Source organism: Lissotriton helveticus, chromosome 5_1 (genome assembly GCF_964261635.1).
Source record: "Lissotriton helveticus chromosome 5_1, aLisHel1.1, whole genome shotgun sequence".
Taxonomy (NCBI): domain Eukaryota; kingdom Metazoa; phylum Chordata; class Amphibia; order Caudata; family Salamandridae; genus Lissotriton; species Lissotriton helveticus.
The window spans coordinates 1312924811-1312951377 of record NC_136065.1 but is presented as its reverse complement, the minus strand read 5'-3'; the positions used below and the strand labels follow the sequence as shown (position 1 = coordinate 1312951377).

General features: G+C 42.2%; 1 protein-coding gene across 2 annotated transcripts in view; it reads right to left on the bottom strand.

Moving 5' to 3' along the window:
• Positions 1-356: 356 nt before the first annotated feature.
• Positions 357-26567, bottom strand: part of LOC144753596 (phospholipid scramblase 2-like) — a 239134-nt gene continuing 212923 nt past the window's right edge. For both annotated transcript variants that reach the window (XM_078641239.1, XM_078641240.1), the window contains one exon: positions 357-880. In XM_078641239.1, coding sequence (XP_078497365.1) covers positions 698-880 — 183 coding nt within the window. In that variant the 3' untranslated portion in view covers positions 357-697. The remainder of the gene's footprint in view (positions 881-26567) is intronic.

Here is a 26567-nt window from a genome sequence, read left to right as displayed (position 1 = left end):
ATTCCTCAGCCTCCCCACCCTCGGTCCTCTCCCTGTTATCCTTACTAACATACATACAAGTGTAGAGAAAAATAGGTGACTGTGTAAAGCAAACCAGCAGTAAAAACACTCCAAAATCAGGATATAACACTTTACTTTTATTTCCTTAGATTGCAGTGTGCCTGATCCTGGTTTTGGCTTCATCGGTCAATGTGAGAACAGTGCTTGTTAGTCCTAAATTCCTTATTCGTACATTGTTATGTTATGCATAAGTTACTTGGTCTCTTCACACTTTTGAGGTATTGGTTAAAATTGCTTGATGTAGTCAGAGCCTTCAATTTAGTCCCCAGAAAAGTAAAGACAGTTTCTGGCCAGTGTTGTTCAAATACTGTGCATTATTTTATTATATGAAACTATTGTTAACAATGGTAACTTAATTTCCAAAAGTTCTTAGTGAAGATGTGGTGTGTTTAATTATTACACACATCACCGTAGACAAAAGACTGTGTTCAAACTCTTTCCCAGGTACTGTTATGCTAACTCCCCATTATCTTTCACGAATCAAACCTTGCTGTTACTACCAAAGGATCATACAGAGTGCAAATAAGTCTTGAAGATAGCTACATTTTATATAAAGGTGTCCGTAACTTTCAGATCTCTCCTGATCAATCAGAAATTAAGTAAACTCAGCACTGGTTTTCTTCATTTTGTTGTTTTCTTAGTCGCCTCCCCCATCACCGCCCCCATCACAACCACCACCTCCCCCATCACATCCACCATCGCCCCAATCACATCCACCGTCGTACCCTCCGCTATATCCACCATCACCCCAGCCTCCAACCCAGTCTCCGCTTCCTGTGTAAACTGGAGTATTTATTCTGTGCTCATAATACATGGTACTCTAGAAGAAAAGAAAAGAAATATTTTAACAATGTTAACTTTTTATACATGTATGTGCATTCTTTTTTGTGCAAAATTTAGATAATCATATTAGAAAATCATATTTCTGTTGTTTGCAGGTATCTGATATGCTACCTGCTCCAAACGCTAGGGCAAGCACCTGCTACGGGTTCGGCACAGTATTTTTACGCTTCAGGCAATTTCACCTCCTAGACAGAAAAGCAAGTACTGGAAAACATGCCCACTGACTGACTAGAAAAAGTACAGCTCTAAGCTAAACCTAGAAAATCATCAAACACTTTGTAAAATGCAACCTCAAATATGTTTATTTACTCACTTCACTCACTTCTCACTTGTTCACTTTCCTTCTAAGTCAAACATCTGCTCTTGGAACTGTTTCTTGTTTTCCTCTCTGTTCAACTGTCTCATTGAAATATAATTAAAAGAAATACTAGCTGTTCAATGGCCGTGCCATTAATAATGTATAGTCAAAGCACATCAACAGCAAATATTTAAAGTCTGTAGTCTTGCATGCAAATGAAACAAAATGAACGATTATACATCATTGTCTGTTATGTATTTGCTTAAGAGAGTTTCTGACAATTAGCCTTATTTTTGGAGATATTTTGCACTTAAGGCTGACAACAAAATGCTTATTTGACAAAGGCCGCAGAAGCTTTGTGTACAAACTGGTTTACTTCGACTCTTTCCTGAAACTTTAAGGGGCACATGCATCAAACTTTAGATTTTTCAGGCTGCTGGGCTTTATTAAAGACATGGAGGCTAATATTATGCAAATCTCCTACAGCTCAGCAGCAACAACTGAAGAACACAGAACTTCAATGAACATTCCAATATGCTATAAAGTCCCCCAACAAACAGCCATCTTCCTTCTTTGTTAAACTGCAAACAAAATAATTCAATGAGTCAAAATCAAAAATCAAATTGAAGACAAATTTCAAACTCATGGTTCGGACAGAAAAGGATTCTTATTCTGAAAGAAAAAGAATAGATTTTGGTAATATCTCTAATAACATGTTAAACATCAGGGTGAGTTACATTAAAAAAGTGGAGGGATAATATTAGCCTCCGTGTCTTTAATAAAACCAGATTTTTTGCCCAGCAGGCTGTGAAAAATATGAATTATATGGCATGACACGGTGGCCAACATTATGCAAGTTCAAAGTGAATTAATAAAATTATCAATCACATTAGAGATTGGTCTGAAATAACAATTCTTGAACATACTATCATTCGACCAGTCTGCTGCCCGAAAATGGCTTTGGAAGCTGATGTACCACTGAGGGAGTGAGCTCCAAAAATAAAGACATCTACACCGCTTTCATGTAACACTTCCCTCACCCATCTTGCCAAAGTTGGTGAAGAAACTCCTTTTGAGGAGATCTGTGAGAAATTAGTAATTGACTCTCATTCAGTCTGAGACTTTAAGTTGTTTTTTCATGCTCTTTAAAGCATTTAACCACACAGTGTCTTTCATTCTGAGGTACAAAGGAGTAAAGGATAGAATAAGACATAGTTTTGGTTCTGTTGGAAATATCTAATGCTTTGACATCTGAAGTTCTTCTGAACTATACTAGACATAATAAAACAGTAAGTTTATATGTGATGCATTTTAAAGAAAGAGTGGAAATCTCTCCTCTGGAGGTTAGTGTTTGTAACACATCTCTAGCATCCCATAGAGTGGTATATTTAGTGGTTTAAGGATTTAATACTCTCATACTTCTCATTATCTTTTTAGTTAGTAAATTCTGACCCACAGAAACACAGTTTACTGAAGAGTGACCTGTAGATATAGCAGATCTATAAACATTCACGGTTCTGTAAGACAGACCTGATATAAACAGTTCTGAAATATGGTTCACAATATGCACTAAATCAGTTGAAATGGGATCATAATCTCGTTGAAAACACCAGCAAACCCATTTGTTCCATGCCAGTCGATATGCATTCCTTGTTCCAGAAACCCATGATTCGGATATGAGTCTGAAAGCATCTGTCAAAAGCCCTGGGATTTGCCACAGTCTCCTGAAATCTTCCATGCAATCAGGACCAGAAGACTCTGCTCTACAAGGGGATGGATGTCTCCCTCCGGACCTAGGAGTATCTCCCTGAAGGAAGGAATTAAAATTGGGAAGTCTATGCTCATTTCCAGGACTATTGGAAACCAGGCTTGTGATCTCCAACTTGTGATTCTCACAACGGTTCAGTTATTCAGCTATGAAATGTAGACCTTTGATAAGACGGAAGTTATTCAGAGCATCAGTGCCAGTGGAGGGTTTTCAATGAAAGTTTTTACCTAGTTAACCTTCTTGACCAAATAGCCTAAAACTGTCCGGGAGTTGCTTGTGTTCCCACTTGAAGGAGCCAGTTCAGGCTTGACTATTCCAGCTAATGCAGGATCAAGGCTGACTTGCAAGTAACTGGTTATTGTCTACAACGGTGTAGTAGGCAAAAAAAGATGGACTGGATTGTGTGTCCAAGAGTAATTAACAGGGCTGAGATTAATTCAAGCAGTCCCTCGCTTCTGAAGAGCGACCTTTGGTGGCAAATAGTTCTCCCACCTCGCCGCTAAGACCTAGAACACCCTCCCCATCCACCTACGGCAGACCCAAGACCTGATGTCCTTCAGAAAACTCCTCAAGACCTGGCTTTTTGAGCATTAGCAGCATTTCCCACCCCAGCACCTTGAGACCCTTACTGGGTAGAGTAGTGCGCTTTACAAATGATATGATTGATTGATTGATTCCTCAGTTTGATGCCCAAAGGACAACAGGTATGCCCATATATGAATCCTATGCTCATTGAGCCATAGGACTCAAACCGCATCAAACAGACGAGGCCCAAACGTGCAGCTACCAGTCTGAGGTTATTTATGTTCCCTCTCAGAGGGCACATGCCCTATCTGTTTGGGCTTGGCTGTTGCTATTGGAGTAAAATTAATACTGATTTGCATATGGCTGATTCCTGAGTGCGGTGGCATTATGGCCAAAATAAAAATGATAGACTGGATTGTGGTTGATAGTCAGTGATAGTCAATTGTCAGAGGCTTAGACTAAGTCAAGCAATCCACCTATAATATTTTGGTTTCATTTGTAGAAAATTTGAAGTGTGACTGTATGCCCACACATGGGTCCCGTACTCACAGTCTCATATGACGTAAGCTATACACAACTGGCAAGGATGAAACAAGCTGAAAAAGGCCTTAGGCTGTTCATGTTCCTGTTCAGAGGGGACCTGGACTGGCAGTGGACTATTGGAGAAGGACCATTGCTGAATTGGATATAACGGATTCCTGTCTAAAGTGATATGGTGGGCAACCAAACAATGGACTTGTGTGTGGCCTAGAGTAATTAGTAGTGGCTGACATTAATTCAAGTAATTCACCAAACACTTTTTTGTTTTCCTCAGTTTGACCTACTTCTAGACAGTTGGGAAGAAAGGGATATATCATTCAGGTTAGCCTAGCAAGGCACCAAGATAGTATGCATCTCTTTACCTAGGTTAAATGGTGGCAGATTTAGAGCATGTTTGGAGTGTTTGCTTTGAAAATTTTAAATAGTCAAGCTGTGTGGAGATTTATTGCAAGTGACTCGGAAAGGAGAGCTGAGAAGTGATGGGACGATACAGAAGGGGATGATGGACGGAGCATTTGAGCAAATCAAACACTCACCCACAGTCAACTGATCTGGGTTTAATCCATCACCATTCCTTAGCTCAATCCGCCACTCCAGTTCAGACATGGCCATATGCAAATAAGTCTGACCCTGCGCCTCATGGGAACAGTCCAGCTCGAACCGCCAAAGCCATGTCTTCCCTGGACCGGAAACAAGCATCCTGGGACCGGTTTCTGGCATTTCAGCCATCATCAGCCAGGCTAGCTTGAATCCAGTGGCAAAGTGAGCAAGGGACTCACGTCTGATCATACCCTGCCAACTTAGGGCGAACAAAACGATACAAAAGGGGATGATGGATGGAGCGCTTGAGCAAATCAAACACTCACCCCCAGTCAACTGATCTGGGTTTAATCCATCACCATTTTTTAGCTCACTCTGCCACCCCAGTTCAGACATGGCCATATGCAAATCAGTCTGACCCTGTGCTTTATGGGAACAGTCCAGCCCGAACTGCCAAGCCATGTCTTCCCTGGACCGGAAACAAGCATCCTGGGACCGGTTTCGGGTTCATAACCCTCATCAGCCAGGCTATCTTGAATCCAGTGGCAAAGTGAGCAAGGGGCTGAGCATACCCTGCCAACTTAAGGCGAACAAAGCGATACAAAAGGGGATGATGGATGGAGCGCTTGAGCAAATCAAACACGCACCCCAAGACAACTGATCTGGGTTTAATCCATCACCATTCTTTTGCTCACGCCGCCACCCCAGTTCACACATGGCCATATGAAAATCAGTCTGACCCTGTGCCTCATGGGAACAGTCCTGCCCGAACCGCCAAAACCATGTCTTTCCTGGACCGTAAACAAGCATCCTGGGACCGGTTTCGGGTTCACAACCCTCATCATTATGATTCCGAAACCGGTCCTAGGATGCAATCAAACTAGTTGATGCCAAAGGAATTTAACCATCTCAAAACGTTTCTTAGGTCTATGTTTGGCAATTTCCATTGGGATCTGGTGGAAAATGATCTGTATTGTGAATGTGTGATATATGTTTTCTGTAAGGTCTTCTGGTCACACCAAGATGTTACAACACCAAGAGAGAATAGTCAAGCAAAGTCGTTTCTTCTCATCATCAAACTACTTGGTGCACTACAATTAAAGCAATCTTACTCTTGCTTCTTTTTCTCTAATTAGAGCACTTTCATGAATATTCTTGGTCAATTCATCACTGGTTTGGTTGCTTATGATGTTCCTTACATCTTGAAGCCCCTTTTCCAGGTTCTTGGTTTGACCTACAGTGGTAGTTGTTTTAAAGGTCTTAAAGAAAGGAATTTGGTAGTGATCAGACCAACCCACTTTGACAGGATTTTCGACTAAAGTGGAATTCTCTTTGTCAAAAATCAGATCAAGTTGTACCTTCCATATTAGATAACACGATAAAGTGTTGAATCAGATCTTTTTTTACCTAGCAGGAGGTTGTCCAATAAAGATGTGAATGTTGATGACCAACTTAAATTGAGATGCTATGTGTTCCATGTTTTTCTCAACAAAGTAGGTGTTCTCTCCTGTGAGGGGGTGCAAAATAATGGTTATTGTTGTTGAATTGGAGGGGGAGGATTTAATTTGAACTGTGAGGTAGAGAAGTGTGGGGACCGAGTCGGCAGCCATTAGTCAGCAGATCATTATGCTGAATCAATGTAACTCATCCACCAGCTGACTTAGTACAAATGAAAAAGGAAATAGTCCTGTGGTACAAATAGATCAATAACACAGTGGTATGGGTCATGAAGCCAAGTTTCAATCACTGTCATGAAAATGTGCTTCAAATCAATAACAGAATCTTCAATCTTAGAGCGGTTTTTAACAGCCAACTGGCAGTCGTGAAGCATTCAGCGTAATGTTGAGGAGGCAATACTCTTATAAGGGGATGATTCCATAGAAATTTCAATAAGAATCCTGGAATCAGACTTTCTTCCTGGAAGATAAGCATGTGCGGGGCTCATGTACCTGTTGTAGGTGTCAGCTCCCAGGACTTACTATACATCAGGAGACCATCAGAGTTATTTGAGGCCAAATTACTAGCCTGTTTTGCCTGCAACTGAAGTTTGTAAGCATATAACACAGACTCATTTTCCTTTCAGGGAAGAAAAAGGGTAGTTCTGTAAGGATGTGGTAGCCAGTTGGAGCAAGGCTATGTAAGCATAGCACCATGAGTGATGGGATTCCTAACTGCAGTCTTGCCTGATGTAGCTTACCAACAGGTCTTACCAGGAACCAGTGTTTTGAAGATATTGATAGGTAAACTGTCAACAAACTTAGTGAGGGCATCAATTTTATTAGGCAAGGGGCTGATTATCATCAGTCAGATAGTTAACAGAGTAGTCATCAATAACGGGGGACAACCTAAACTAACAGTCCTTACCTATGCAGGGGTGGCTATGAGAGGAAGTTAAGGGAGGAAGTGAAAGTTGGTAAAGCGGTATGCTCAGGGGTTTCTGAGTGTCTGGAGCGAGTGAAAGTAGCAAAATAGTAGCTGTTGTGTTGACTTTTTGAAGTGGCAGGGCTATATCTGACTAGATCACTAGAGGTCATATTAAATGTCATTGTGTGGGCCTGCGAGTATAAGGAGAGAAGTGTTTTAGAAAGTAAGGTAGCAGAACATTTTTATGAAGGAGTGGAGGAAGAGGTGAGATAGGCCCTTGATGGATGGAGAAAAAGGTGTTGCATTGTCAGTGGAGGAGGTTCCAGATTGTGGAGATCATGAAAAGCATGTCATGGGAAGTCTAATAGAGGGTGAAGTGGTATCATGAAGAGGGTGGTGAAGGGGTGTAGCCCAGACGATCACCCTTGGACACTCGTCCTCGCTGAGCTCTGATAGCTTTGGGGCTTCCAATGGCATTTAACAGGCCAAAAGACTCCAATAGGCCCCACAATAGAGAAATGAGCCGGGGGACCTGCTCATTCCTGAGTTAAGGCAGGAATTGGTGCTAATGAAGCTAAAAGGAGTATGACTGAGGTTTTGACACAGCACCCCCTTGCCGGCTTCTAAGCTCTTCAAGATGGCTGCCGTGGGAGTGATCGCGGGAAAGCCCTCTGAGAATGAATTGGCTTCTGCAGTTTGTCCATGAAGAGAGAAGAGGTTGCCTACATGCTGCCGTCTATGTTGAGAAGACCGCAGCCCAGGAGGGAGTGATACAAGCGGCATTGTGGAGTAGAGCATGTGGTCGGTGGTGACAACTGGGAGTTCATGCTAACACTTAGCAGGTGAAAAGCACAGGGATGGCCTCGTTTTAGGCAAGATCAGCGATGGTTGACCTCTGCCCATGATCTGACTTAGGCAAGGGGCAAATTGGATGGTGGCAGGCTTTGGAACTTCTCGGACCGATGGGGATAGATAAACTTCCCCAAAAGAGATGTTCTGGAGTTTGAGAGAATGAGCTGGGTCATGTTGAAAGTGGATCCTGGGCCACCCACCTGCCTTGGAACCAGGAGGTGGACAGATCAATCTCAGAAGTAGAGGACCTGCAGGCTATAGAAATGCTTCCCAATAAAAAGATGCCAGGACCGGGTGCTTTTCCCACCTTCTTTTACAGGTTTTTTTTCAGACTATTAACCCCATACCTGACAAAGACCATTAACCCTTTCCTGGGCACATGTGAAGTCATTCCCACAATGTTGGACTCCCTATTAATGCTTATAGCAAAACCAGGAAAAGACTAATGGGATTGTGGGACCTATTGACCAATAGCTCTCACAGTGATGTAAAGATTTACACAAAAATACTGAATTGTAGAATGAACAGGGTATGGCAGGACCTGATTTCCCCTTCACCAATTGGGGCTCATCACAGATCATCATACAGAAAACACTGCAAGGCGGGTGGCCAATATAATTGGCAGAGCAATGCTCTTGAACAGACAGGCCATCCTGATCTTGCCCAATGAGGAGAAAACCTTTGGCCATGAGGACTGGGCTTTACGAATCAAAACCCTAGATAAAATGATGATGGGATCTCAGATGAAGACTTTTATGCTAGCAAACTATGTGAGGCCAACCACTAGAATTCAGATCCAATCATACCTTCTCCCATGCTGTAGGTCTGACTCAGGGGACACATCAGGGCTGTTCCTTTTCACCCAAAATCTTTGCTATTACCATTATACCATCATATTCATGCTAACCCGAGGATCACAGGACTGGAAACAGAAAATGGCCAGGTAAAAATGGCAATTTTTGCCAGTGATATCTTATGCTTTTTGACAAATAATGCGAATAATGGAAGAGCTTGACTGCTTGCAGCACCTTGCCGGATTCAAGATAAACCCTCAAAAATCCCAAGCGCTGGGTGTAGTGTAGAATTATACAGAGAGCGAACAGATCGCCTCCGGTTGTTGGATACAAATTGCCTTGACAAGCTCAACAGGGTCAACTGGATCAAAATGAATTTCCTCCCTTGATTCCTCTATCTTTTTAGATATCTACTGTTCGAGATCCCCCTAGATGTTCTAAAATCTATACAAACCAAACTATGGGCTTCCATTTGAATATCATCAACCATGTACAGCTAGAGTCCTTATGACTAGGACTCTAGCAGAAGGGGGAATGGAAGCCTCCAACCTGGTACAGTATATTTTAGTAGTATAGCTCAAACTAGCCCTTACGTGGTGCTCCACAGATGCTGATAACCCCTGGTGTTGTTTTAAATCATAATTCTTCCCTGCTATTATTGCACCACCTTCTGTGGATGTCCCCGAAGATACAGTGCTCCCTGGAGCCTCTAGCCTAGGCGACAGAGGTGACATTACAGTGCTGGATTAAGATGGTCCAAACCACACGAGTCATCACATATCCCTCCCTTTTTACTCAAATTCTAGGTAACCCTGAATTCCCACCGGATATGACAGACAGGGAATACTGCAATTGGGGAGGAGTGACACGCTCTGCCTTGGCCATCTCTACTCTAATGGCATGCCTCAGACCAGGGAACAATGCGCAAATTACCTTCAGTTGAGAACTATGGATCTTTACCATATTACACAACTCTTACACTGGGCCAGACAACTCTGAGTATGGGAATTAGGGGGCATATTAGCAAGAAATAGCGATATTTATTGCAAAATGCGCTTACCGCATTTTTTTTTATCGCTGCCTATCGCTGGATATGTTAGCGGAGAAAACATGCTATTAGCAAAGTTTTTCTCCATTGTGCTAAAATATCCAGCGATAGCGGGGAAATGCGTGAATATCGATGGAAATGCAGCGATATTCACGCATTAACGCCAATGGGGACTTAACCTGACAATCCAATCCCATTGAATAAACGGTAAGTCATGTTTTTAGCAGGCGTTAGATTTTAGAGATAATCGCGCTTAGCGCAATTTTTTTTATCTCTTTGCCTGTCGCTAACAGTTTGGGTACGCCCACTTTGCATGTCATTAGCGATAAATATTGCTGACATGCAAAGCGGGCCCCAAACCGTCCGCTATCGCCTAAAAGCTGTCGCTAACTGCTGTTAGCGGCAGCTTGCGCATAGGGTGATAAAAATATCGCCGCTTTAGTGGCACAATGTGCCGCTAAAGCGGCCATTTGGCCCTTACTAATATGCCCCTAGGTTCATTGGAGATAACAGGGGTGGAAGATATGATGGCAGACGGTGACACCGAAAAGGCACTCTCACGACTTTACAGTGCCCTGGACATGTCCCTCCCCACTGCAGATCTAACATACATGAGACAAAAGTCACTAGATCTCGTTCTTATGCTGACAGAGTAAGACAGCAAAATCGTCCCTTTGCCTTCAATGTGGGACACAAGCATTTAAATTGATGTTACAATGGTATCTGACCAGAATCAGCTTGAGAGCAATGAATAAGGGGGCCGACACTTGCTGGAGGGGTTGTGACTCAATGTGGATTTACATCCACATATGGTGGGACTGCCCTAAAATTAGACCAGTCACATTCTAGTTAGCTGCAGTGTTAATAATTGCCCTTTGTCGTGAGCCTTTTCATAATGCGTTCAATTCAAAAGTTCGCACCTTAAAGTCGCACATAAAGGAATACGTTGTGGACAATCAAGGCTCGGTTATAATCCTAATGGTTCGGGGGACTGAACATCTTACTCTATTATCTTTGTTATGAAGCAAGAAGGAAAATATAGCATATACCATTTATTAATCTATTGCAATTAACAATTACGAAAGGTCTTCCAGTAGTCAAGCACATATTACCAATTTTTACAGAGAAAGAAGAAAATGTAAGGGCACTGGAACATATGGGGCACCTAGAGTGTATGTCTATGAGCACAGTTAGCACACGAGGTGCAGCTGATCAAGAATCAAGAAGCAGCTTGTAAAGTGTGGGAACTAGTACAATAAGAACATACGTGGCCAGCAGAGATTTTGCAAGAAGTTGATCAGTTCTACTATACTTTTTGTAGAGTAGACGCAGCAGCTTAATTTAAAAAGGTAGGTGGTCTTTTGTAGATGGGGATACAAGTGGGTATTAGTTTGCTAGCATGATAGAGTCTTCAGTTAGCTGCTTGATTGCTAAGAGACTGCTCTGATGGGTTATATTTCGAAATCTACACCTGTTCCCTTTTCTTTAGGATACAAGAGCGCCTCTTTGGGACAGATTACACACTGCGCAATGCCATGTCATCAATATAACCCGCATACATTTCAACACTCCCGATTTAGGCAGGAGCTTGCTGACTTCGATGCTTGTCTTCCGCCTCCCAATTCCTGCATGCAAAATCCAAAATCCACAAATGGCTTCAGATTGCAGGAGCTGCTCTTCTGTGACTCGGATTATGCACTGCCAGTAACCTGCTCCTGCAAGCAAGTGCATATTTATGTCACGCTTTCTCTGCCTGTCATACCGATTTCTCTGTGCTCCAGACAGGTATGTTAAAAACGTATATTTGAATTTCTGATTCCGGATCCTGCAAAAGCAGACTTGTAAATCCAATTGCACACCAATAGACAAGACGAAGGCCGTAATAGAAGTCAAAGGAAGAAATGCATTCTCCCGATTATTTTTAAGAATCTCCTATTCAAACGTTCTTCTTTGCAGAATTTGTATCCTTTACTCAACTCTATATCTCTTCCTATTCTAAAAAATGCTAGCAGAATATTACGTCCATTTTATATTTCTTCTCTTCACCTCAAAATCAATTTAATTAATCCTCGAGCTGGTATAATAAATTCATTAACATTGATAATAAAACTATCTTTTGCAAAGACTGGAGAGATAAAAGTCTACTATGGACTCATCAAATTGATACCTAACCACTCACCTATCTCTTTTTTGCAGGTTCAATCCATTGTTCACTTTCATCACTCATGTCAACACAAATTTCAGTCACTAATCTCTTCTATTTTTACCACATACCCCTCACTTTATTTGTTACCCATTTCCCCATTCCGATTTGACCGATACCAACATTACTGTTAACTGCCTATGTTGCCTCTCGTATATATACCCACCTTACCTCTCTCCCTGTTGGTCGACAACAATCAAACATAGAATTATAATGGGAAGCAGATCTTCACACCTCCTTTCCTATTCACTTGTGGAACAAATTATGGCTTAAAATGTTCTTAGACATCAAGTGCAGTCAATACAACTCAAACACTCTTTTTTATTTATCATTGCCTTCTGGTTACTCCTGCTTCTTCGCACAAGTTTGATAGTGCCACTCGATCGTCTTGTTGGTCCTGTTCTGCATCAGTTTCTGATATTAAACATATTTGTTTTCTACCGCACCACTTATCAAGTTTGGTTACAAGTATAGAAACAAATTAACTCTTTATTTCATATAGATATATCATTCTTCTTTACTAATTTCTCATATTAGAGCTTCCATCTAATAGTATATGTTTTGCATTTTTTTTGTTTCCATGATAATATATCCTCTATGATTTTTGTATTTCCACTGCTGTTAAAATTATGTTCATTTCATTACAGGAGAAGTACTTTAGGTTTTGCCCTATCTTCTTTCTTTCTTTCTTTCTTTCTTTCCCCATATCCTGTTTTCTACACATAATTGCAAAGATTTTCCTGTACTATCTCATTATTATTCAAATATTTTCAGTACATTGTTACTATATTATATTGTGAACCTATTGTTTGTTTGTTTCCTACTTAATAAACTTTACTTTTAAAACTTAAAAAAAATCTCCCACTTTCTTCTTTCAAAATGTTGACATGTTCACACATGCCTTCTTTGCATTAAAAAGGTGAATTGACGCCATTGCTTCTGTCTGGGAAAGGGATTACTGACGGCTTTGAAATTCCACCCCTCACTTAACAGAGCTTCTTTTCTGCCAGGATCTTTGTCTCCCAGGTAAGGTTATGGGTGAAATTAGTGGTGTTAATTAGTTTGAATCTAATGGATTTAAATGATGTGACGAATTGAGGTAAACTTTAAACATACCCAGACTTGGGTTCTTTTATAGAAGTAATTGCAGGGACACTTAACCTCATTAGACAAGGACAATTCCATATTAATTGAGAAAGATATTGTTAAACTATTTTGCTTAAAGTCTTCGTTAACCAGGCACCACCAGAAGCTCATTATGAACACAGACGATGAAAACTTTTCAATGCTGCAAATGGTCATAGGACCTAGATGGAAATCTGTTATGTCATTGGGTGTTCATATGAAGTCACATGCTATTTATACATGTGTATGTGTCAGGACCTTTATTTTCCCTGTGGGCTTCTGTGTGGTCTATGGCAATGTGCCTTCTCTATTATTAAAACGTTTACCAGTGAGCTCATAGAGTCAGTATACCACTAGCTGCACTGCGTGGACCTTTCACAGCATCCTTTGCCAGACTACTCTTTGTGCATGTCTTTTCTCTATCTGCCAAATTGGCTCTAACCTTCAGCCAGGCTGCAGCCTTGATGCTCTTCTCCTGCACAACATAAGCAGAATGAAAACTCTTCTGTTCAGGGTTTTCCTAGACTACGATCTCGCTACTTGCTAATTATTTAAACATTGCTTTCATGGGCTATTTGACAAAATCAGCAATGTCTCTAACAGGGAGCATCATTTGATTGTCTTTCCTGATGGAGCACAATGAATTATTCTGTGCTGTGAACACCATATTCTTTTACAGTTTGTCATGGGTACTTCTTGTCATAGTCAATAGTTTCCCAGAGATCTGTACTCTACAGATAATTTGTGTGCCTATCTTCTGCTAGTGCTTTGCACACTAAATATCTGCTTAATGAACTACAGCTGTCAGCTTTGCATAAAAATTCAAAGTCACCAGTGACTTTGAATTTTTATGCTGATCATCAACTAGAAGGTCACATAGGGCCTGATTTAGGTTTCAGCGGATGGGTTCTCCATCACAACGGTGAGGGATATTGCGTCTGCCGAAATATAAATCCCATATTATCCAATGGGATTTATATTTCGGCGGATGGGATATCCGTCACCATTGTGATGGAGTACCCTGTCCACCAAAAAAGAAATCAGACCCATAATAAATCTCTGCCTATATAATTGCATATAAATGCTGCTAGTTTTCTATGTGCTTTGTTTTACTGTGGTACGTTGCTGTGTACATTTAATTAGGGTTACTTTACCCGTTTTCAAATACTATTCTCATCATGCAAAATGTCACCCACACCTTTTCTTGGGGATCCTGGAAACCCACTAAAAAAATGTATTAATTGGATAAGTTCTTTCACTGTATATTTTGATATCATTGATGGAAAGTGATGTAGACCTTTTAGCAAGAACATACTTCAGCATTACTTGGGGAATGAGTGAAAAAACTATTTTTAACTTCTCCCAGCCGTTACACCTCAGTCAGGTAAATATGATTTGGATGAATGACAAATGGCTGCTAAGCAAGAAGATAAATAGTCAGAATGTCAGACAAATTTAGTAGTCCCTCGTTGTAAGTTCTTAGCAAAAGTACACTGACCCAATAAGAATGTCGATGCTTTTAACTGCTCTAAAGGTGCTTGAAGCAAGCTACGACTTTGAGGGTTTAACTTCCCAACATAGGGCTTCATTACGATGTCTGGTGGATGACCCTTGCGGTCTCGGTACCGATTGACCTCCAGTCAGCAGTCCGACACCGCGATTAAAATGCAACTGCACCATACTCCCATTTGTCAATGGGAGCGTGTCCTGCGGCCATAAACTGGCTGTAGCACAAGCTCCTATTGACAAATGAGAGAATCTGTTCATTCCTGCACTGCGTGGCAGGCACCTCAGGGTGCCTGTCACATGGTGCAGGGATTAAAAGGGGGGCACCATCGATGCCCCCAGGGCCCGCAACCGGAGGCAGCAGGGTGAAGGGCACCCTGCAAGGGGCCTCCAATGATGCTTTCCGACAGGCTTTCCACGGAAAGCCCGAGATGGAAAGCCTGTCGGAAGCCAACATCATAATCCCTACGGTGGAAATGCCTTCCATAGGGATTACGGACAGGCATCCGACTGGCCAATGGGCTCCTTGAGCCCATCGAAATCCAGCCGGAATGACCGGCTGGTTTCACTTTCTCCCGCCTGCATCGTAATGCGGCGGTCGAAACTAAAACTGCGATGAGACTAGGACGGTAATTAGGCCCTAAGTAGGGATCAGTACAGTTTCAAGTAAATACACAACATTTGCTCACCTTCAAGAGGCCCACACTTTACAAGGCTCTTCATTAGGCCCGGGAGTAATTTCAAATAGCTGGCACATTCAGAGTGATTTCAGCAATTCAGCATTATTCTTTGACACGCAATTAGCAATAATTACGCAATCCTCCTGCTTGTATAATTATGAGCACATTTAGAAAGCATGAGCTGCTGCTTGTGCTTGCATTTTGTATTCTACTGCTTTTAGTGCTATTTCTTTGCTCAAAATGCACCCTTACATTCCTTTTGGATGCAAAGGTGCATTTTGGGCTGAGCAGAGAGCGCCACATTTTGGGCGAGAATCCAACCCCAAGACACATTTAGCGAATTTGTGCTGCTGCTTGCACAATCCAAATGTGTTTTTTTTGCATTTAACGCTGTTTCTTGGCACAAATGCGGTGCTCATTTTGGATGCAAGAAGGTATTTTTGGACTAAAAATAGCCCTAAACGAATTATTCTTCTCACATAATAAGGCGTAATCTCACAGAAGACTTGGGCAAATCCGCGTGATTACGCTACACTGAATAATATGAGAAATACCCAACCCTACTCTTGATTTTGCCATAAGAAATAAAATATCACAAGAAGCTGTCAAGCAATTGGAACTGTACACTATTCTACCTCCTGCCACTGAGGGTGCTGGATTTCAGGCCACTAAACTAAGAAACCGCAATGTTCCAGCATCAAATCTCAAACATTTAGAACATCTCTGAGACACAATTCTAATTTGTGCCATAGGATGCATTAACTGGTTTGGATAATAGGGATGGAACTGATTTGGAAATACATTTTCTAAGAAATGTGAGGATCTATGCATTCAGGTGTCCATTGAAGAAAATGTAATAGACTTGGTGGATTCAGGGTCCTGGATCTTAATTTTAAGTATGGCAACTGAACTTTAATAGAGATATAAAAGTATTGGAACCGCCATATGTTTCCATCTTTGTTTTTGAATGAAGTAAGTCAAGTTTTTAGAGTACTTTTGGACATGCATCACCTTTAACAATTGATAAATAAAATGTAAGGTTTACATAACAAACAAGGGATTTAATTCCCGTGTGTGCCGGCACCAAGTGTGCTTGTCAATGGTTGTCAGCCTGGCTAAGAAAGACAGGTTTATTTGATAGAAAGCGTTAAAGTAAAGTATTTGCTAAATCAGTATGAAGAAATTTCTAATGAAATGTTAGGCAAGTTTAAGTGATGACCATTCACTTGCGATTAACAAAGACCACTTTCCTGTGAAGCATTGGTTGAGCAGTGTGCCATACAGTCTTGATGGGAAACTGGACAAACACATTTAAATTATGTGAGAGTAAGGCATTGTCAAAAATGGCGTTCTCTAGTTGGTAGTGGTATACCATCCTGCACAACTACGGACCCATCGTTAGAGTCAGGATAAGGGAGTTACACATCCAGATAACCCCTGTTCACCTCATTGGTAGCAGTTAGGCTTATCTCAGAGGCAATGTGCAAAGTATGTGTACATAACACAGTAGCACAGTGAAAACACTACAAATGGACATCACAGCAGTTTAGAAAAATAAAGTATCTTTATCTACACCAAACAAGACCCAAATGATAAAAATCCAAAATACTCAACTCAAAATGAGACTTGTAAAAGGTTTCAAGCAATTCTTTCCATAGAACTCTATGGAGACAGTGTTTTTACACAAAGTTCCTGAGATGATTCAGAATCCACAATGGGCAAAACAGCCGTAGAAGAGGGTAGCATTGGAAAACACAGCGATGCATCTGTTCCTGAGTCCACGGAGAGGCGATGGGCAGTTCTGCTGCATGCAGAAGAAGTGTTGCATCGAATCCGGACTGCAGGAGGAAGCGATGTGTTGAAATCCAAGACAGTTCTGTTCTGTGTGTGATGTGTCAGAGAAGGGTGGCGCACAGGTGCGATGCATGGAAATCCAGACACCCTGGAGGTTGATGTGGCGGCAGCAAGCAGGCGCTGTGTTGATTTCTTCAGCCGTGGTCCCACGATGCGTCGATTTTGTCAGCTGAATAGCAGGGCCTGTGCTGGAGTTAGTGCAGTGATCTCAGACCTTGGAAACACAGTGCCCTGAACTTGGGCTGCAGCGTTTTCTTCAGGCACAGGCAGGTGCTGCGTCTATTTCTTCGACTGGACGGCAGCAGTGCCTGGATACTTCTCCCGCACGGCGGTCCTGTGCAGGAAAAATAGGCGCTGGAAGGCCGATGCGTCAATTTTGATGGTTTCATGCAGGTCTTTGCAGCAGGAACAACCTCCATGGGCCCAGAACTGTATTTGGCACCAAACGACTGGTCAGAACTCCCAGAAATGGAGTTCAGCTATGCTGCAGATGAAGTCTTTGATGGCCCTGAGACTTCCAATAGGAGGCAAGCCTACACAATCCCTTGGAGGAACTTCACAGTGAGGATACAAAGCAAAGTCCAGTCCTTTTCCTCTCCAAAGCAGGAGCAGCAACTGCAGGCCAGCCAAGCAAAGCAACACACATCAAAGGGGCAGCACCTCTCCTCACAGCTCTTCAGCTCTTCTCCATGCGGAGGTTCCTCTTGATCCAGACATGTTCTACAGTCTGGGGTTTTAGGTCCAATACATATACCCCTTTTGGCATTTGAAGTAGGCATTCTTCAAAGGATTGTCTTTGTAGTGCACACGTTCTTGTTTTGGCTGATTTTGGCTCAATACACAATCCAGGGAGTTGGAGTCAGCATTGTGAAAGGCCAGGCTCAGCCCTTTTCAAGTGCAGGTGAAAGCTCCTCTCACCACTCTAGGGCAGGAATGCCCATCAGCCTGGCGATGGGCCTTCATTTTCAGGGCACACCTCAACTCCCTTTGTGCAACTGCCTGGAGTTAATGCTCAAACAGACCCCATTCAGTCTAAACCAGACGTTCATTCCAGAGGCAGGCAGAGGCACAGGTGAGATAAACATGGATAATGCCCACTTTCTAAAGTGGCATTTCCTAACACACTATTTAAAAACCACCTTTTCTAAAAGATGTGCTTTGAAATTCAGAGCTCGGAGAGCCCAAACATAAAATCTACAGCTGTTCCCAATTGAAAGTTTCACTTGTAAAATTGTATAAGACAGTTCCAATTATATCCTATGGGAGAGCTGGTCCTTGCAATAGTGAAAAACTAAATTGGCAGTATTTCACTATCAGGACATCTAAAACGGACCAGTACATGTCCTACCTTCCACATACACTGCACCCTGCCCACTGCACTCACAGACACTACAATGGCGGGCCTGAGACAAGTTTACAGGGCTACTCATGTGGGTGGAACAACCAGTGCCGCAGATCCATTAGTAAAAAGAAAAAAAGTTTTACCCACACCTCCTCTAGTTTGGATCGAATTTGTGTTCACAAAGAATCACATTTTAAAGAATTGGCACCTGTTGGAGTCTCTGGAATATCCATTGGCGAAGCCTATCTTCGCAATGAAGAAAAATCAGAGCATAGGACAACAGCTGGTACGAGCAGACAGCTATATTCAAAAACCCAAAAGTGATTTAATCACGCAGTGGAACCTCAAACCAGTGTGTGGGCACCACAAATGTGACAATTGTGTGGCTTGTCCCACCACTCTGGAGGGGTCCGTGTTTGAGCATAATGGAACCAAATGGAGACATGACAGTTTCACAAACTGTAAGACAAGAAACGTCATATACGCAGTGGTATGCAAATGTAATAAGATATACATTGGCAAGACTTGCCAACAAATCAACATGAGAATTACACAACATCGATCACGTATCAAGCGGAAAGTACCGACTGCACCAATGGTCGATCACTTTGTTTCCGCCAACCATACTGAAAATGATTTTAATTGGACCATTCTGGCAGAGATAGATCCCAAACACCAATCTCCTAACATCGAAAGTGCATTGTTACGCAAGGAAGCATACCTCATAATGAAATTTGACAGCATTAACAATGGATTAAATTGTATGAGCGAGTTGAACAGGACATAAATCAACGCTCCCCACACAGTAACTCACACCAGCGCACTACAAGATTCCCTCACGTGGGTGGTTCATCCACTTTGCCATCCTTGCGGTGTATTTTTAAAAAAAAATTTCGCCCAAGTTGATTAAAATACAATCACCAAAATGCACCTGGACGTATGATGGAGGTCCTTGTCCGCTCATTGGTGCATGTGATTATCACGTGTTCCAGTAGTCCGGTTAGAGTAATGCCGAACTGAGTTTGGGTGCCTGTTTTGCCAAAACGGAGTACTCTACGGACTTGTCCCAGTGCTAGACGCGAAGAGCCACAGATAGGAATTCGGTGAGTCTTCGCGAACAATGCCATTATTGCAAGCGCGTTTATACCATTACCGCGCCGTGGTGCTAAAACATAGGCTGTGTCGTTTTCTTTTAGTCACCGCTGGTGAAGAAAACATCGACTGTGTGGGGAACAGCCCACTGTGCCATTTAACTACAAATATGTGTTGCAAGCCGAGTAAGTAGTCCGCATGTTTAAAAAGACATCTTCTGGTATGCTATGCATTTCCAAAGAGCGCCACAATAACTTTGGGACTACTCGCTTTTCAGAATTGAGGAAACAGTAGCGCCTTCCTTCAAAAGTGAGCGGGGTGCCTGCCACCTGTGAAGGTAATTTTGGAATCTTTGTTTCAATTGGCAGTCGCATTCAATGCTGACCAGATGTCACATTTAATTCTCCCTTGTTACAGACTGGCAGCCACTGCGTACAGATGTAATTTTACAGCTTTGAACTGAATCCTGCAGTTCTCAGGTACAAAACAATCTTTTTCATTCCGTTTTCTGATAACTAGAGCTGAAGGGTCCCTTGGAAGCACAATACTAAAAAGATTTTTCGTTTTTTTTTTGTCAGAAACAGTTCTCAAAGATTAATTCAGCCCTGAGGAGAGTTTGGCAATCTATACAGCCATAACTCGAAACGCGTCGGCTATGTGTGATTGAATCCTTCGTGCTTATTTCCGAACGCTCAGAGCACTTGAACTAATTGCACTCTGGGCGTAATATTTGTCATAAAATTGCTTGATTTCATCTACAGTTTCAGTCGGAGAATAAGACAGTGACTTTGTTTTTGATATTGACTTTTGACTGTGTTTTTGATATTGTCTTGCTATATTGAGTTCATGTGTATAGAAATTGTTTTTGACTCATTGAATGTTACGTAATAGGCGTCACGAATGTATTGGTGTTTCACTGTATATGTAAAATGTTTTGTAAATAATGCCTTGAGTCATGTACAGCACAATATAATTTAGTTATTGTTCGTTTTATTAATTTGAGATGTTTGTTTAGTTGATAGTGTGTCCACCTTTCTGACAAAAAAGTATCTTTCTATAAAAAATAAAAAAGAGTAAAGGGGCATAAGTCATTGCCAAGATAAGCATAGTAATTGTTGTTTATCTTTTTCTTTGTGGTCACAAATTCGATCCAAACTATAAGGAGGTGTGGGTAAAACTTTTTTTCTTGATATTTAGGCCCTACCCCCCCCCCCCTGTCCCCCTGGGCCAAACCCCCCCCTTTTTGCTTAAATTGCAGACCCATTAGTAACATTTAAATTACAAGCCCTGGGCATATATAGTGCACTTTACTAGGATCACACCAGTAAATCAAATATACCAATCATGTATAACCAATCACCAATACAATTTAGACAGATAGCATATGGACTTAGCACTGATAAGCAGTGGTAAAGAGCCCAGAGTCCTAAAGCCAACAAAAACTGGTCAGACAAAAATAGGAGGCAAAGGGCAGAAAGTTTGGGGATAAACCTGCAAAAAGGGCTAGGTAGAACAGGCAATATTTAACTTGTGGAAGCAACACGTTGATTGTTACCTAGTGTAATGGTTCACAAAACAATTAGCCTAGTCTGTGTGTTGATCTCATGAGCAATAACAAAGTCAGTTGGGTGGCGTGTTTCCCTCCTTGACGATCTTTTAGCAACAGTAGGTCTGGGCAAATGGTATACAAAACTTGATTTCAAAGCAGCACAACATAAGGTGGTGTTTAATCCCGATCATAGGCTCTTCGTCAATTTTGTTTCCTCCCAGTGGCACCAACCAATTTTGTCGCAATTTATGATGCCTGACATCTGTAGTGTTAGCTTACTAAAATGTAATTGAAAAAATTAAAGGCAATTAGAAATGTAGCTACATCCCAAAATTACATACTTATCTTCTGCAATGCTGCCAAAATGATTCAACGCTGTTGTATAAACTAGTTCTGATTTTGTGGTAAAACAAGTGCCTTTAAAAGAAAAGACAAGTGAAACTGAGCATTTGGAGTTGGTTGTCTGGCTGTGGATCTCACCAAAACCTTGTTTGGCACAGAGTGTTGTGATTGTGAATGCACCTGAACACAGATATAAGTCAATTAAGTTCCTTTCTGGGGTGAGTGAGTTGTATTTGAAAATCAGGAATGATTTTGTTAGTGTGACTGAAAGTTTCAAGAAAAGCGCTCCTTTTGGATAAGAAGTGCAATAAAAAAATAGTGTGGTAAATAAAACGATCTCTGAAGCTCCAGCTTTATGAAAATATGGGTGGGTTCATTCAGATCATTGCAGATGCCAGTGTTTATGACCCTGAAACTGGTCCGAGGATGCTTGTTTCCAGTCCAGGGAGGACATAGCCTGGCAGTTCGAACTGGTCTTCTCCCGTTCGGCGCAGGGTCAAGACAGATTTGCATATGGCTGGGTTCAATGTGGAATGGCATGGGGAGCAAAAAAAGATGGATTTAAGCCCAGATCTCTGTACTGGGGTGAATGTATGATATTGTTCTGCATTCTGTCCATCAATAGTTCTTTTTGTATTTGTCACCACGAGTGGCATGGGTATGCCCAGGCGTTGGTCCTGTGCTCTCTATGCCACTGGAGTCAAGCTATCCAGGCTGCTGAGGAGTGAAACCACGAAACTAGTCCTAGGATGCTGGTTTCCAGTCCAGGCAGGACCTGGCCTGGCAGTTCGGGCTGGACTGTTCCTATTGGGGGCAGGGTCAAGACTGATTTGCATACGGCTGGGTTCAAACTGGAATGGCATGGGCAGCAAAAAAACGATGATTTAGGCCCAGATGTCTGTACTGGAGTAAATGTATGATACTGTTCTGCATTCTGTCCATCAATAGTTCCTTTTTGCATTTGTCACCCCGAGTGGGACGGGTATGCCCAGGCGTTCGTCCCGTACTCTCCATGCCACTGGAGTCAAGCTATCCTGGCTGATGAGCGGTGAAATCCTGATACCGGTCCTGGGATGCTTGTTTCAAGTCCAGGGAGGACCTGGCCTGGCAGTTCGGGCTGGACTGTTCCCATTGGGTAAATCAAAAACATACAGGGAGAATGGGGTCAGAGGGAAGTAGTTTAAAGACTTACTACTGGTTCACTTCCCCAGCAACAACAATTGAATAACACACAAGAACCTAGGAGGTCTAAAGGCCAAGCAAATTGCTGGCAAAAAACTGGCAGGATGGATACGGGCGCTCGACGCTCACAGTGAAGTGCGGAGGGTCACGCAGAGTCTAGAACGCGTGGAGGCATCCTCGTGTGAGTTTTTTTGCTGCGATTTCGGTAGCGCTAGGGTTATATGGCAAAAAATACCCTTAATCACTAACCTTGCACAGAGTTACGATACATATTAAAGACTTGCACCACTAATTTCGAAACGAAGGAAAAGTAGTCCCTCAGTATGTAACACCACACCTCCTCCACTTCGGTGCCTCCCCCAAGCCTCAGGCGAGTTCGGTGGCACCGACGGAGAGGTAAGTTCAGTACCTTTTGTCTGTGGTTTGTCTGTGAGTTGGATAATCTTGCACAAATAGAGATTACTATGCAGGACCACACATTTCTTCCTGCCATTTCTTGATAATTCAGGGGTTTCAATTCAGATCGTTTGGAGTGTCTAATTAGTAGATTTTATAGCATGACAGTCATTTATTTTACACCTTTATGGGACTTTATGACTCTTACCACTTAGCAGCCATTATTTAGTTTATTGAGTACTGCCTTATAACGGAATACATATCATTCCAATGAGAAGGTATTTTTGATAAATATGACATTGTCATTATTTTACATTTGTCCTGTGGGTAGCTGCTGTATACCTAGGATGTTACTCCATCTTTAAGTCTATAGGTGGACAGATGTGACGTTTTGCCACAGGGTATGAAATTAGACATTTTAGACTCTATATGAAACACTGAATTTTGATGCCTTTCCCTGTCCGCATCTATCTGTTCCACAGTGCTGGGTCTCGTATACCTGAGCACGGTCCAGGTGAGGTGAGGTCCAGTCCCCTGTCATGTTGGGGGAGCAAATTTATAATTTTATTACATATTGTTTTTTTAATAGTTTTTCATGAATGCAAGAGAAGATGAGAGCTCGAGTGGGATAAGCTCAGTTACTAATATGAGTGTAACATATATGTTTTTTAGATCGCGTTGAGCACCTACTGACAAGGAGGATGAGTAATTACCTGTAGGTACAGGTTGTATCGTCCCTACTCTTATACTCTTGTTCACTGATTTGTCATATACATTTTTGTTTTCTAACACATATAACAGTAGCAACCTTTTAGAGCGGTGGCCCTGACGAAAGCCAAGGGACGTGTTGCCCGGTAGGCAGAAACATGTTGGCCCTAATTGCGACAGTCATTTGTTCCATACTGTCGTTTGCGCTGTTCCTATCTTTTAACGAGGGGATGTGCCTGCTTTCTGTTAAAGTATCTGTTTCAGACATATCACCCTATTTTAAGACTCACCACTTTTTTGCATGTTGCACTGTTTTTCACCACTTCCTACTGACCATCACAATCTGACCAACAATTGGAGGTACATTGTGGACCGTATCCAGTACTTATTATGACTGTGTGGCATATGGTCTAGATCAGTGGTTCCCAAACTTTTGACTCCTGAGGACCCCCATTGAGTCACCACTGGAAGCCGGGGACCCCCAAGAAATTTGTATGAGTTAAATTTCAAATATTAAAACAGTAATTCGAAAAAAATACACATGTGTGCACACAAAACAAATACTCAAAGTACTTAGAGGCAGATTTACAATAAGTGACGCATCCATGCGTATCTGGAGGGATGCGCCACTTATTGTGCGCCATGCCTCCGTCACCATTGATGCGCCGCATTTACAATGCTGCGCCTTGTGGGCAAAAAAGCACAGATGCATGACGCATCTGTGCCGTAAAGGTGGCGCATTGCTGGAGTTGCGTTGCAAGCGCAACACAGATCCAGCAATGCTCTGGGGGGGCGAATCTTGTTAATGCTGCATCAATCCTTACGCCTGCTTCAAGCAGGCGCAGGGTTTTGACGCAGCATGGGCCCCAAAGTGACTGAGTGAAATCTTGTAGATTTCACTCAGCCACTTTTAGGAGGCGTTCCTGTGCCGGAACGCCTCTTTCTGGCGCAGGGCTTTACAACGTGGCACATCTCTCAGATGCGTCACGTTGTAAATACCCTGCACCATGGCGCATCTTTTGCGTTGCCGCTGCATCACGAAAGTGAGGCAACGGTGGCGTAAAAGAGGAGCAAGGGGCTTGTAAATCTGCCCCTAAGGATTTTGGGGCCAGATGTACAACCATTTCATTTAGAGCCTCGCAATTGGCGACACATTGCGAGTGGCAAATTGCGAGTCGCTAAATGAAATGTACAACAGTGTGTTTAACACTGTTTCGGATTCCCAATGGGGTCGCAAATGGCGAGGTTCATTAATATTAATGACCCTCTCGCAATTTACGAGCCTATTGGGAATGCCAGCCCTCCTAGGTATGGTGCCTGCTGGGCTCTGCAGGCCATCATGTCTGGGACTGCTTTTAAATAAAGCAGTTTTAAAAAAAAATGCAGCCCATTTACCATGCATTTAAAAAAAAAAAAAAAAATGAAACGTTTTCGTTTCATTTCCTGAGGGCAGGCAGAGGTCCCTGGGACCAATGCCTGCCCGTAGAAAATAATTTTGAATGCATTTGCAAAGGGGAAGGGGTCCCCTAGGGACCCCTTCCCATTTGCAAATGCATTACCATCTACTTGAAGTAAGTGGTAATTGCGAGTGTTTTGCGACCGCAAAACATTTGTACATGGTTTTAAGACTCGCTATGTGGAAGGGAATGTCCCTTCCAAGGGATGTCAGAGCACTTCACATCACACACATATAGAGACATTGAATCGTACATGTAAAACAGTGTGTATATAAAATGTTTAAAGAGTGCTTGGTCAGGAAAAGCACAAACTCAGGACTCAGAACATAACACAGTGGCTAGCACTGACTTTAACATTAAAAATGTATTTCCACCCAAATAAATCTTTTTAGCAGCATCAGGATAATGAATAACTGGGAAAAACAAAAGTTACTAACTGGTACCATGCAGTTTGCAAGCAGCTCTTTGGTGACAGTTTATAGGACCCTCTGCTACATTACGATTGTCACTTATGAAATGCACAGTAACAAAAGAATCTCTGTGACAAAAGCAGATAAAATGCTGCTTTTTAAAATGCATGTTACACGTTCTTTGCAGTAGGCACATTAACCCTCTGTGCTACATTAGTTAAGTCAAAGCTGCCACTAAACAAAACTCTCCTCACGCTCCAGCAGGTACATTAATCACTGGCTTTATCTTGACACTTTTATTGCTGCTGGAAAGCTGCTAATTATACAAGGAACTTTTCTGTGCTTTTAAAACTGTTGTCTGCGGACCCCCTGGGAATGTGTCACGGACCCCTGGGGGTCCGCGGACCACAGTTTGGGAAACACTGGTCTAGATGATCTAAGGACCTGCCAGGTCACAGTGTGGACGACCAAGTGATAGGACTGATCATTTGGTTTGTTTGATGGTCATCCACAACATACACATGTACTGGATTTGGTTTGATCAGTTCTCTAATTGATTATTAGATATCACTGCTCCCTTTTTTCTTCTCTACTTCTGTATACATTGTTATATGGTGACTGGGGCACCAACTGACATAGAGGTAATCCTGCCAGTTTTTTGCCAGCAATTTGCTTGGCCTTTAGACCTCCTAGGTTCTTGTGTGTTATTCAATTGTTGTTACTGGGGAAGTGAGCCAGTAGTAGGTCTTTAAACTACTTCCCTCTGACCCCATTCTCCATGTATGCTTTTGATTGTTTAGAGCAGCTGTCGGCTGCGGGTCATCTGTTGCTTTAGAGATACATACTCTTTTGGATGAAGTTCTCATGGTTACAGCATCACCGAACTTGAGACTGATATAGACTTGGTGGTGTCCAAGTGACTCCCCTATTGTTTAGGGCTGTATTCACAGACTTTGTATTATATACTATTTGATCGAAATTGCACTTGCAAACCATGGCAGAAATTAGTGGTTTCGCCTACGATGATTCAACATACCAATCCATCTTGGACAGTATGCCTAGCATGCTTGAATCAATACCTACAACGAC